At 42.0% G+C, this 13,837-nt stretch overlaps 2 protein-coding genes across 2 annotated transcripts in view; one reads left to right on the top strand and one right to left on the bottom strand.

Moving 5' to 3' along the window:
• The first annotated feature begins 135 nt into the window (after positions 1-135).
• rbmx2 (RNA binding motif protein X-linked 2) lies at positions 136-5,320 on the top strand. The gene is made up of 6 exons (XM_083787996.1): positions 136-190; positions 1,712-1,827; positions 2,602-2,653; positions 3,121-3,250; positions 3,357-3,549; positions 3,760-5,320. The coding sequence occupies exons 1-6, from the start codon at positions 186-188 to the stop codon at positions 4,494-4,496; spliced, it is 1,233 nt and encodes a 410-aa protein (XP_083644122.1). The 5' UTR covers positions 136-185; the 3' UTR covers positions 4,497-5,320.
• Positions 5,321-6,671: 1,351 nt separating this feature from the next.
• siah2l (seven in absentia homolog 2-like) overlaps positions 6,672-13,837 on the bottom strand; it is a 31,061-nt gene continuing 23,895 nt past the window's right edge. Inside the window, exons 2-3 of the mRNA XM_083788007.1 lie at positions 13,515-13,694; positions 6,672-12,457 (exon numbers count right to left, since the gene is read on the bottom strand). Of these exons, the coding sequence (XP_083644133.1) occupies positions 12,086-12,457; positions 13,515-13,694 (552 nt within the window). The 3' untranslated portion in view covers positions 6,672-12,085. The remainder of the gene's footprint in view (positions 12,458-13,514; positions 13,695-13,837) is intronic.

Here is a 13,837-nt window from a genome sequence, read left to right as displayed (position 1 = left end):
TGAAATGTATATATTTATTTTAGTCAAACGGAAAACAACCTGCAGTTAGACCTCCAAGCAGCCAGATGGCAGCACAGCCAACGAGATTTGCGCAGTACATTAATTCACCCGGAAGTGTTTCTGGAAAGATGGGAAAGACAAAGGAAGTAGCTTTGCAGAGGCATTCATAGCATTCTGTCCACACAATGAAGTAAGTAAAGTGACTTAACACGTATTAATAACGTCGTCGTATGATTTTAGATCTTATCCTGTGTTGCGTACATTTGTTCCAAAGCCAAGAGCCATTGCTAAAACCGCTAACCTACTGCTTACTGAAAACTGACAGTTTGCATCAGTTATAACTCCATTTACAACAGCCATAGATAGGGTGCATTTTCCATTTGCTGCATCCCTTGAAATATTCAAATTCGATATCTAATCGAATTGCTTTTAGAACAAGAATAATCCTGCACCAGTCAAACCTGAACTGGCAGTATCACAATAATTTAGTAGTATTGGCCAGTTAGGTTTCAGTCTGCTCTGCACTCTATATTAATGTGAAAATTGCTAAATTCACACAGGGATGAGGTGAAAGGCAAGGCAGGCTGATCTTTGTGTATTATTGTATTGTATGTATTATTGATAATTCTGCATCAGTCCTCTCTTTAGCTCCGTTTGGAACCTCTACGCTGCTGCTCAGAGCTAAAGCGCAGCAGTGTATTGATTGATTGATTGAAGTATTTAACAGTTTGCAGAATTACAGTACATTTCAAGCACAACTCAATACAACAACTGTTAACTGTGAGTGGACGACACTATAAAGCAAGCTTGTTTACAAGAGGGTCTAGCCCTCCAAGCAGAACCCAAATGCTACTGAAGTTTCTGACATTTGTTCGACCCAGTGCATTGGGTCCTGTTCCACGTCGTCCATGCCACCTGATTAAAACATTTACTGGCTCATGTTTACATGTTTACCGCCTCGCCGCGCTCTTTGACGATATTCTTCAGTATGAGGCTTTCTGAATATGTAAAGTATAAGTACCCATACATGCCGCTGCGAATATCTCCTGTGGCGCGGAAGCCGTTAAGTATTTTTAATATATGTTTGCCCGATTTGGAAGCTTGGATTCTTCTTTTCCTTCCTTGTTTATTGACACCTCATTGTACCGCCTATCTGGCTAGCTAGTGGCGCTATAGCTATGACACAGCAGATCAGAGGCAGGGACGTAGCCTCACAAGCCAACCGCACACCGGGAGGCGGTACAATAAACGGTAAACAAACAAGAAGAAATAAAGCGACCAAATCGGTCAAACAAAGATTAAAAATACTTAACGGCTTCCGCGCCACAGGAGATATTCGCAGCTGGATGTATAGCTACTTAAAGTTACCGAATTCAGAATAACTAAAGGAAAATAATGGCGTCACATGCCGCGGGTCCTATTTTAGAGAGAATCTCCACTTCCGTATATAGGAATTTCCATACGAAAATACAGTAGTGAGCAGGGACCCAACGTAAAACTCAACAAAATATCATAAAAGTTTTACGTAGGGTCCCGAAAGGGGCTAAAGAGGGTCCACCGTTTTCAATAGAGATATCTAGATATAGAGGTTCCAATTACGGAGCTATCCTCTCTTATATGCCTACTTATGGAGTTCTTATGTGAAAGCAAACACACACACGAAGAAAGCTGATACTGATACTAGTTGCTCACCTTCTGTTCTTTAATATAGTCCCTTAACCAAGGTGAAATTGATCAACGAGCTGAATGAGAGAGAGGCCAAACTTGGGATAAAGGAGACAGTGTCCTGGCATTCAGAGTACAAGGACAGCGCCTGGATATTCGTAGGTAACTAAACTAAAGTCATAAGAGGGGTTACCGTACCATTCTAATGATGATGCTTCAATACGTCTAGTCTCTAGAGTAGACTATCAGAAAGTTACCTCAGTTTCGAGGGAACATATTTCCAGTTGCTATCCGCTCCAGGTACATGCTTGCGGGTACAGCTAACACCTTGAAAGTCACTAGTGCGGACGGTCAATTATGTCCTTAACCCATTCTTACCTGAGATCAGATTCATACGAGGTTTCCACTGGACACACACTGGTCTGATTAACCCATTCTGACCTGAGATCAGATTCCAAAAATGTCAGTCGCTCTTCGATCTTTCAAAAATAGCAGACCTACAAGCTCGTAGCGCGCCACTCGGTGGCGCGCTATGAGCTTGTAGATCTGCTATTTTTCAATAGCTAAAGCATAACATGATGCTGACACCAAAATGGGTTCCCGTTCAGAATGGGTTAACCCAGTGGTTTTCATATCAAGGCCCATTATTTATTCAGCATTTGAGTCCACAGTCGACAGACCACCATTTGATGAGATTTCGCCTCTCAGACGGTCAAACGTACAATATTTTTATTTTGTTATTGGATAAGATTTTGTCCACATTTCCATGCTGTATTGATGTGGTACCATAACCATTAAACGGGCAAACGTCGAATCAAAGTATTCAGTATTTATTATACAGTATGTAGTACATGCATATGTATGTGGGAATGCATATATGCATCATGATGCACATCACTTCTAATTCATTAATATTTTTCTTTCTTTCTTTTTTAGGGGGGTTTCCATATGAGCTGACAGAGGGTGACATCATCTGTGTCTTTTCTCAGTAAGTGTCTCAAAAATGTTCTCCTCGTCCACTGTTGTTGATCGTCTGTGTTTTCTTGATGCTTGTCTACCTATTTATGTGTAGTGTGTATATCCTCCCATATCAGCCTTTTGCTCACTCTTTCTTCAACTGGCCACATTTAATGAAGTTGAAGTCAGATACAATATCACTTAATATTGTCGTTTGTGTGCTTAAACAGCACATTTTTAAAATCACCCCAATTTTCTAAGGTGGCATGCATTGCTGGAAGGGCTCACTGGTTCAAGACTGGAAATGAAAGTTATGCAACTAGCACTAGTCGCATAACTGAGCTAGTTAGTCACTTCGTGCCGCTCTGCAAGCTTGTACATCTGCTATTTTAGATTTCTTATAATCTTTAAAGTGTGAGAAGGTGTTTGTAGAATCGGCCTCAGTGTTAACTCTCACAGGACTCTCACAGCATTCATTAAATCTTCTATTTATCCCAGGTATGGAGAGGTTGTCAACATCAACCTTGTGCGTGACAAGAAGACAGGTAAATCTAAGGGTTTCTGCTTCATCTGCTATGAAGACCAGCGCAGCACCATCCTGGCTGTAGACAACTTGAATGGGATTAAGGTGATTCTTTTTAATGTGGTTGCAAAAAGTTCACGTGGCATTTTTTCCACTTTTAGGTGATAAGGTCATTTGTTGTGTTGTGTGACTGTCCTATATGCTGTCAAAGATAAAAGGGCGGACAATTCGAGTGGACCATGTGAAGGACTACAAGCCACCGAAAGACTCAGAGGACATTGATGACATCACCAAACAGCTGCGAGAGCAGGGCTGCGCCCCAAAAGTGGCCGAAGTGGCCGAGCCTGCGTCCTCTGAATCGGAGGACGATCAGTACGTCATCCCTGTGAAGAAGACAAAAAAAGGTGACATTAACTTGAGTGTATTATTAGTTTACACTACACTCTGATTTACACTCAATTATTGCTGTAATCCGATTGTTTGGAATTCTTTATTTAGGAATACACCATTGAGATATATAGTATCTCGTTTTCGAGAGGGTCCTCGATTAAGATGGTGGAATCCAGTATTGTAAGATTGCTACATAATGATGGTTTCTTGGTTCTCTGCCCCAGACAAAAAAAAGAAAAAGAAGAAAGAGAAGAAGGAGAAGAAGAAAGCCTCGAGGGAGCAGCCGAGTAGGTCCTCTTCATCATCCTCTACTTCGCCCCCTTCTGTGAAAGTAAAGCAAGAAAAGGAGGACTTTGGCTATGACAAACACAACCAGAGGGGTGCGCCAGAGGACAGACGAACAGGCCGCGGTGAAATGGACAGAAAGGAGGACGAAAGAGGGCAACACGCTCCCCGTGGAGACCAAGGAAACGGTGAACGATGGAGGGAGGGAGAAAGGCACCGGGAGGACGAGAGTAGGAGAGACAGAGCGGGGGAGAGGAGGGAGGGAGGCAACGGACAACAACGAGAAAGCAAAAGAGCTGGCAGGGAGGAGAGAGAGAGCTTAGAGCACAGAGACAGAGCGAGAGAAAGTGATCAAGTAAGGGAGAGAGATAGGGATGGTGACGGGGGAAAGGAGAGAGACGGGGACAAGCCGAGGGAGAAAGACAGAGAGACGGCATACGATAGACACTGGGAGAGAGAGACGTACAGTGACAAGACCAGGAAGGGAGACGGAGAAAGGAGCCGAGATCGAGAGAGGGAGCGGGTGAGAGAGAGAAGTAGAGAGAGAGACGGGGAAAGGAGCAAAGATTGGGAAAGGGAAATCAATAGAAACAGAGAGCGGGAGAGAGACAGAGAGAGGGAACGTCCCGGCAAACACGGAGAACACAGCCGAGAGCGAGAGTACAGGCGAACCTGAAGAGAATAATACAAGCAAGCCTTAAGATAAGCATGGTACCACTATGATCGTCAACTCATTGGTTCACCCGTCTTAAGACCCAGAGATGGTTTTCACTGGACTTTTTTTAAGGCAAGCCACAATGCTATGTCTTTCCTTAAGTTCCATTTTTAAATGTAACATTGTAAAACGGACTACACCTCACTGATTAATATTATGCTTAAATACTAATCTCAATGTCACCTCAGGGATTAACAAAATCTTTGTTTTAAGACATACTGTATGAGCTAGAGTATAATTTCTGAAGACACGTATATTTCCAACACCTGAATATGGCCTCTTTTTAGGGAGATGTTTGTAGTATTTTTAAAATATTTCTCTCCCATGCATTGCAATATTGTATCAATCCCTTTTAGAATGCATCTACTCTACAGAGAGGCTGCTCCCCTGTAGCCTGGCTAATAAGCCAGACTAATGTCACACAAGGTCTGGCTTATTAGCCAGGCTAGCTCCCCTGCAGCTGGCTGGGGATTCATACTGTGTTCACACAGCAGAGGGCATCACTGTACCTTTTGGCTGCCAGGTCTGGTTCGTGCAATGTTAATGAACTCTATTCGATTAGTTGCAACAATACCAAGCCCTAAAATGAACAAAATATTGACAGTCGGTTTGAGTGTGTATTCAAATGCTGTTTCCTCTGTCTTTTAGAGATGGATAGTTTGGTGATCCTTATTCCTTGTAACATTGTACATGTACGTACATTTGTTAGATAATAATTTAAAAAAATACTTTTTGGAGAGGAAAAAAAATAAATTTTCATTTGGCATATAAATATTTTATTTAAATTGAGTTTCAAGACCAAAATAGTAATATACTTAACACAAGGTAGGAGAAGCTAGCTCTGCACTCCAAAATTAAAGAGGTATTACAATTAAACAGTTTGGAGAGAAGGAATCTGTCCCAACTCCCAAATAAACATTAGTTGTCCTAAAACAATAGCATTTTGAATTAAATGAAGAGCCAACCGAAATGGAAACATAAAGACCAAATATATTTACATCCATGACTAGTTTGTGGACTCAACGCCAACAGGTTGGCAACCTTGACGTATTTCTGTTTCCAATGTTTAAAATAATAAATGTAAAAACCTACATTAACAGTCAACCACATTCAGAAAAACATTCCTTTGTCATAACAACCTTGCAACTCCAATTTTAGGTGATTTTCTAGCATTGCCAATGGAACCGGAGTACATTTTGCCACTGTTACCCAACATCATGTCCACTGTTAAGTGATCATTGGCTCATTTTCAACTCAAAAGTCCATTAGGGTCATGACTCATGCATGAAGGAGCACGTCAATCTCTTGCCATTTAAAACAATTAAATGTCCTTCCCCATCAGCAGAGGCTAATGTGTGTTCATGTCATGAATAACTGAGGCATGAAAGGTCTGATAAATTACTCGAGAGAGCTGGTGCTGAGGCAAGGGGGAAGGAGAACAAAGCTGTGAATGAGAAGACAGGCAGGGAGAGTATACACAGAGAAAGGGATATGATGGGGAGAGTGTGAGCGAGTAGGAGTGACATGTCTTAGATTCCAATGGAGACGTCAGTGTGCAGATGTTTGGCATTTAAACACTAAATGTCACCGGCTTTGTTCATCTCCATCACGTTGAGACACGCTGACGGTGTCATCCTCTGTTATAACACTACAGGCACCGTTTTGTCTTCAGCAGCTGATGTAAACTAATCTGTCTTGGGGGGGATATAGGCTATGGGGGAAATCCATCCAAAATCAGAATTTGTCTAGTGCATTTTGCCTCTATCTCAGGGCACATGATCACTAGCAGTTTTCCAAGGGACAGTGAAAAACACCTTACTATTATATAGGTTGCTAATTTGAATAATGCTTTTTTTGGTCAGCTCAATATTGTAGACATCAATCTGATCACCTGGTAGATTGTACATACCACTTGCACTAAATGCATGTGACCAGCACGTGAACAGCATCTTTGTGTTTTACCTTTTGTTACAATTGTGGCTTAACCTGCTAGTTTAAGGTTTAAGCCCTGGGAGTGAGCAGGTGTCTTTGTCCAAGAACACTAAAAGGGCACAATGCTGTGGCTGGAAACATCGGCTTATAGGAATGATTGGCTTTTCTTTTAAATGACAAAATGTCCCACACACAGTATAAACATTAAGGGATGACTTTTGTTTTATGCACTGCAGTTTTCATTTACATGCTCCTCCACACCTTCAATACAAACATGTCAAGAAAAATTCAATACTACACCAAACAAGATCAAAACTGAAATCTTTGTCAAGACATTGATAAAAAAAAAGACATTCCCATGGTTCTGCCCAATACCATTATCAACATTGATAATATCGATCACAATCATCTGCTCTTTACAGAAAATGTAAAACATCAGCTCATATGGGGGGGGGGGGGAATCCTGTAATGTTACATCTAGCTCCTAATCATCTGACTTGAGAAAAAAAGCCATGTCTTGGCATTATGGCTTACTGCAGTTGAAGTTAGATTTCTCTAATCTTTACAGAAACATGATCAAACATCACAGGTTTCAGTTACAAGTTGACCGGATAAAATAGTATTTCTGCTATGTATAAAAACAATATTTAAATGATGGATCCATGGTGATGTATAGATTGCGACCCAAGGATCCCAGTGTTTTCAATGAGCAATGCAAACAATTTTGACAAACCAAATGGAGACAAATCGATTTCCTACATACCATATTGTGTCGAGTACATAGAATAAAGCTACAAAATAAATACATGGGAGGGGGGGAAATATGGTTATTGTGCAACCGACTGTGCTTATTAAAAAAGTTATATATCCTATATTATTTTTCTTTTTGACAAAGCAGGTTTTTGTGTGTGGGGAGGGGTATGTGAAACAGGTTTAAAAAACAATGTATTGATTATCTGTGTTTCTGAATGAAAAAGACACTGACCTCAGCAAGCCTGCCAATGTTTTTAATTTAACTGCTAATATTTTTAAAGACAACTTGGGGCAAGAGGTGGCAAAACCACACCGTTAACATAATCAGTAACCATCTTCAGACTTTAGCTTGTTGAAAAGTGGCATTTGGAAGGATATAGTTGCTTGAGATTTTAAAATGAGAATTTAAAGGAAATGAGAAATTGCACATCTCATCATCTCCTGCCTTGCGTTTCAACCACCTGGATAGCCGTAGGAATTACTACCTGAACGTGTTGTCTCCTTGAGACATTTCACACAACAGAGCGTGCAGAGGCCAAACCGACTGTTACAGTCACCGTTTCTAGGATGACACACAAAACTAGAATAGCAGAGTAAGAATATCAACAGATAAGCAATTTACAAAATTACCTAGAAATCTCTGTACAACTGAGTAACCATGAACAGTAATACATTTCAAATGATCACAACAGAATAAATCTCCAATGAGGTTTTTTCTTTCTTTTTTTTTCCTTTTAGAAAATATATCATTACATTATCATTTGCAATATTTCAACATTTCTTAGAAAGTCAGAGAGCAGTATAGTAGAGGTGATTAGTTGAAAGCAATGTTTCCTCCAATAATATGCAGCAGTAGTGCTTAAGGTGGGATATTTATCAGTTTTAGTCCCGGATTTGTTCCATTTTGGTCCCCATTACAGTTCTAGTGCAAGCTGCGCACTACAAGGCTTTTCTTTGAACCTTCATATAATTCATTTTAAATATAAGGATTACACTTCTTTGTATTCAGGATGAAAATTAGGCTACAATTATACTTGTTTTATACATCCATTTTCTCAGAGATGGCGGTAGCTTCTTGCTCTAGCAAGCACACCATTGCAGTGCTGCTGAATGAACAGAGAGGGAACACTGGAGGGTTTGTGAGCGAGGCCTAGTTCAGGCCAAAGATGCAATGTGAATTCTCAACTCAATTTATGTTTGTTGAGTGACAGTGTCGCTCGCAGACAATTGCAGATCTGCAAGCTCACAATGCGTCGCAGATCAGCTATTTTAGGGGTGCGACACACCGCCATGCGACGGAGCATAAATCAAGCAGAATGTGGTGGGAAGAAATTGCAGCCGTCTGAATTACCCCTGAGGGTAGTTGTCCCGTGGTACACCGGCATCCATACAGGGAATGGTGAGGTTACAGACATGTCCATGGTCACTGTCAGAGGTATCTAGTGCAGAGATGGGTTCCTTCCAATCCTGACCCATGTGGTTGCAATGCTTGCTACAAGAGTTTATAGAGACATACAGTATGGGGATAATAGCAAATCATTCTTATCCCACGGTAGCACAATAAGCTTTGAAAGTGAGGCCTCAAGTGAGCGACTTGTTGTCAGTTCAAGAGTTTGGTTTTATTCCAAATCCAGGCAGTAGGGGCCTTTGTAGAGCACTAACTACTAAGATGACATATGTCATATGTATTTTTGTTTTCGTATAAAGTTCTTTAAAAAGAATAACGAAGTTCTTAGTTCCACTTCCCCGTGTAGGGTTTCCATTAAAAACTTAAAAAAAGAAATCCTTGCACTGTAGGTGTACAGGAACCCATCAGACTTGCAGGAGGGGGGGGGGGGGGGGCATCAGTAGAAAAGTAAGGCCTTGGTGGGTAAACAAACCACAAAAGGGAATCTGAGTATAGCTTTTAACAGAGATTAAAAAGGCTGCGGCTTAACAGGGTTCCACAGCACAGTCTATATCAGCAGAGGTGTTACAGAGTGAAACAAATAATCTCCTAGAAATATTAAATTTGCAAACCAAAGGATGTTTCATACAACATAAGAAAAACACTGCTAGTTGGCAGTTTGTATGTGAGCGTTTCCAGACCAATGCTTCATGTCATGTTGACACTGAGGAAGCTTAGGAATGCACCATCGCATTGCTGCTGTCATAGGTAGGCCTATTAGATGTTGTACACAGTATACATTAAGAATATATTCATAAATGGGAGCAGAGCAGGTCTACCAAAACCGTTACACTGAACGCCTTTGCTGAAGACAATAGCCGTTATGGATAGAAGTTTGTTCCCTCATCGTGACTTTCCTTGTCTGGTCGTTCTGGGCTGGGCCAAAGATTCAAACAAGCAACCTCCCGAGCATGCTAGCTTAAAGGGATAGTTCATATTTTTTTTAACTTAAGCTGTATGAAATACTTTCCATTAATATAGTGGTTGCAACTGAATGAATTGATTGCCCGAGTCCCGTGGTGGGAGTTCTGCTCTGGTTTTGGTCAATATTAAGTAGTTCCGGTCATTTTTTGGGGGGCACTGGGGCCACGCATTAAAAGTAAATTAATCCACAAAACTAACGTCATTTGTATCGTTGACCCATTTCTAAAATATTAGCGCAACTTTCGTTCAACTTTGACCCCTCTATAACATGGAACTATTTTTTGGGCGTAGTGATATGCACACAAAAAACAGTTCTGTGTGATAGAGGGGTAAAAAATGAACTAAAGTTGCACTAATATATTAGAAATAGGTCAACAATACAAATTATGTTAGTTTTGTGGATTAATTTACTTTTACTGCGTGGCCCCCTGTGCCCCCCACAAAATGACCGGAACTACTTAATATTTCACCAAAACCAGAGCAGAACTCCCACCACGGGACTCAGGCAATCAATTAATACAGTTGCAACCGCTATATTAATGGAAAGTATTTCATACAGCTAAAGAAATCTGAACTATCCCTTTAACCTCACAGCTTTCATTGCAGCCTTTTACAGCGATGCGTCTAAAATGCTAACACAAGCATGAAATGACATCTGCCTTGCATTTTGTGACATTTATTCAGGCTTCCAACCACCGTACAAAACTTGAAATGTCTGATTTCCGAGCAGTGCAGAACTGACAAACCTAAATAAACACGGAATCATCGTTTTAACTATGGTCCTTCCCTACACATTTTCTTTTTCATTATTCTGCTCTTTTCCCCCCCATTTTCTCTGGATTTAAATAGTTTGCTCATTTGTGTAAGAGTAATTATGCAGCATTTCTGATAGTGGCTGGGTCATAATGTAATAATGTAATAGTTTATATTATACAATAATAATTCATCATAACAAATATCACAATATGTGACAAGACAGTGGGTCTACAACTACATCAAACTCATTTTCTAAATGTTGGAACCCTGTAAATGTTATTTTGGTCCAGACAGTGATTGACATTGCTTACAATTTCTCAAACTTTATAAAATCATAAGATGAAGACAAGCATTTTTCTGCTGTCACTTATTTTTGCTATTGTAATTGTTTTTCACATATCTGGACATGATAGTTGTTTGGTGTGGTATTGCACCTGCATTTTTCTATGGGGTTTATTTGAAATATATTAATTGGCAAATTCTAATTTATAAGCACCGATTTGTGCACCCTACTTACTCTTACATACTGTAGGACACCATCATCCCGAGTCGCCCGACAAATACTTTTTTTTTCCTGCACTGCCATTTTGACAATAGTCCTTATTTTAGGAATAGATAGAATAAATAGGGGGGGGGGGGGGGGATAGCAGATCTGCAATCTCACAATGTGTCGCACCACAAGCTTGTAGATGAGATTTTCCTTTTATTTCTGAATAGGACATAAGTTGTTAACTTTTTTGCTCTGAATGACATACACGCAATGGGGCTCTGGTTTTTCTTTCCTATATTTGTGAGTAGAATGGTTTCTGCATGGACATACAAAACAAAAGAAGCCGCTAGGCGGGCTTCAAGTGGCCCGTCCCAGTCAGCTGTGGAACTTGGTAAGCAGCAGAGCCCCAGAGAATTAGGACTCCATGGCTGGATGGAAGAGTGGGTTTGAGTTTATGTCTGCTTTGAGATTCCCAGGGCTGTACGGTGTGGATGGGGGAGAGGGGGAGTGATCTCGCCTGGGGTACAGATAGAGTGGGTCCCGGGCCAAGGCCACCATATGAAGCAGCAGACAAAGGAATCACTCTATCTCTGCATTGGTCCTGGACAAAAGCAGTAAGAAGAGGGCCTGTTGCTCTTTTTTCCTATGATCTCTGTCAACAAGGCGAGGACGTCGACTGAAAAAGACCAATTCTCACCATCCCATCATTGAACAGTAATGAACAGGCCTCAGGTAGAAAATATGGAACACACACAAATAAAAGGGAGCAAAAAGTACAGTATCGCTTTGTGGTATGTAGTAACACTCCACACTGCACTGTCGCAACAGCTGTAGTGGTGACTGGAGTTTGGTGAATTCACTTGAGTCTTGTTGTAAATGACACAGCAATCAACATTATGCATGCGACTGAAGTGGCAATCGTCCGCTTAAAAGGGAAAACTTTTTCTTTCAAATCAGTCACGTCTTTCCACTCAAATGACTCGTGGCATTTTCACGGGTCATTGTACGGGAAAAGGCTGCCAACATAATGAGCCAGTCATAGAACAGCACAGCACCGCACAGGAATGTCTATTCCCTCATGTCTCTGTGGCCTGCTCAGGGAAACGTAACGAGAACCCCCCCCCGCATGTACAACAACTCCTTTGTCCCTTACCAGCATGTATCAATACTACAGCTGTGTGTGTGTGTGTGTGTGTGTGTGTGTGTGTGTGTGTGTGTATGGTCTCCCTCCCTGCACAGCACACCCCCTCAGCACATGGAGATGGTGACGTTGATCCCCAGGTTGCCGTTGTCGGCGAAAAGGTGGGCGATAGACGTGTCGAACACCAGGCAGTCACTGTTCATGATGGCCGCCGCCACACCGTCGTGGATGGAGCGCGGCGTAGCCTCCCACGTCAGCCGCCGCCGGTTGCCGTTCAGCTCCAGGCGGTAGGCGAAGTTCTCGGCCTGCTTGCGCGTGCCGATGAGTAGGACCACGGCGAAGAACTGCTGGTGGCCCTCGTACTTCTCCTGCTTCTCCAGGACCAGCATGAAGTGGTGGTTGAAGCACGACTGCATCATCACCCAGTCCACGGCGCCTGGCAGGTTGATGTCTGTGGCCAGGAAGACAATGTCCTCCCCCTGGTGCGAGAGAAAGAGGCAATAAGAGACGGAGAACAAAAGAAAAGGAGGGAAACGGATCAATACAGATACCAAGATATATACGTACAAAGAGTAAAGAAAGATGTCATTTATAAATGGCGCATATAGCGCCTTTATCCAAGGCGCTTTACAATGATTGTGCATTTTCACCCATTCACACACACATTCATACACCGATGGTGGAGGAAACCATGCAAACCACCACCAACCTGCTGGCCACTCTACCTCCTGAGCCACTGCTGCCCCTTTTGAATTCCAGGCAGTACATACAAATATGCATTGCCTCTTTAACCCATTCTGAACGGGCACCCATTTTGGTGTCAGCATCATGTTATGCTTTAGCTATTGAAAAATAGCAGATCTACAAGCTCATATCGTGCCACCGAGTGGCGCGATACGAGCTTGTAGGTCTGCTATTTTTTGAAAAATCGAAGAACGACTGACATTTTTACAATCTGATCTCAGGTCAGAATGGGTTCATCAGACCAGTGTGTGTCCAGTGGAAACCTTGTATGAATCTGATCTCAGGTCAGAATGGGTTAAAGTGCCAATTTCCACTTTTTAATTAAAAATTAAATATGAGCTGTATCCAGATTCGTTCTGGCATTGGACTGTGTTTGTTTGTCGACAATTTCGTGACTCGCGCAGCATTTGAGTTTAGAATGCCAAAGTGAATGTGATTGTTTTAACCTCTTCACAAAGTGAACTTGCTGATTGGCCAAGCCAATCTTGGATCATTTCACAGACCGATTTTCGCAGGGATGAAAATAAACACGGGCAGAGTCCCTGGTTTTAGAATAAAATAATTTGATTGTATGAACATTAAGTGCCCACTGCTGGATTTCTCTCACAAAACTCTATGGTTCCCCAACATCTTCCCAAAAGAATGGTCCATTATTTGATTTCCATTTTGTAGTTGTATACACAGTGTACTGACCCTGTTTGGGTCGGGCAGAACATTTTCCCTCTCATGGAGCAGTGGAATATCTCACACACACAGTGAAATGTGACACTGCAGAGCACAGTATTACTGTACCTGTAGCGTGGTAATGGACTTGTGTGCGTGCATGAGGTGAGGCATAACAGCCTCCAGGGAGCCATGCCATTTGCAGGTGGCCCCGGGACAGGGACAGGTGTAGGGTCGGTACTCGCACACCTCCTCGTGCTCTGGCTTCTCACTGTGGTGGAGGGACAGCCCACAACCCGCCGACGAGTACTGGAGAGGGAAGAGGGGAAGAGAGGGAGAGAATTTTGAATTGGCTTACACACACACAGTAAATTATTTGGGTTACTAACGTAACCCTGGATGCTCCGGGTAACATGAGTGAGCGTCTCACCTTAGGAAAGCAGAGTGCGACA

Source organism: Protomyctophum parallelum (genome assembly GCF_964188405.1).
Source record: "Protomyctophum parallelum genome assembly, chromosome: 1".
Classification (NCBI taxonomy): Eukaryota; Metazoa; Chordata; class Actinopteri; order Myctophiformes; family Myctophidae; genus Protomyctophum; species Protomyctophum parallelum.
The sequence above is the reverse complement of the archived record's forward strand: the minus strand, read 5'-3'. Positions and strand labels throughout refer to the sequence as shown.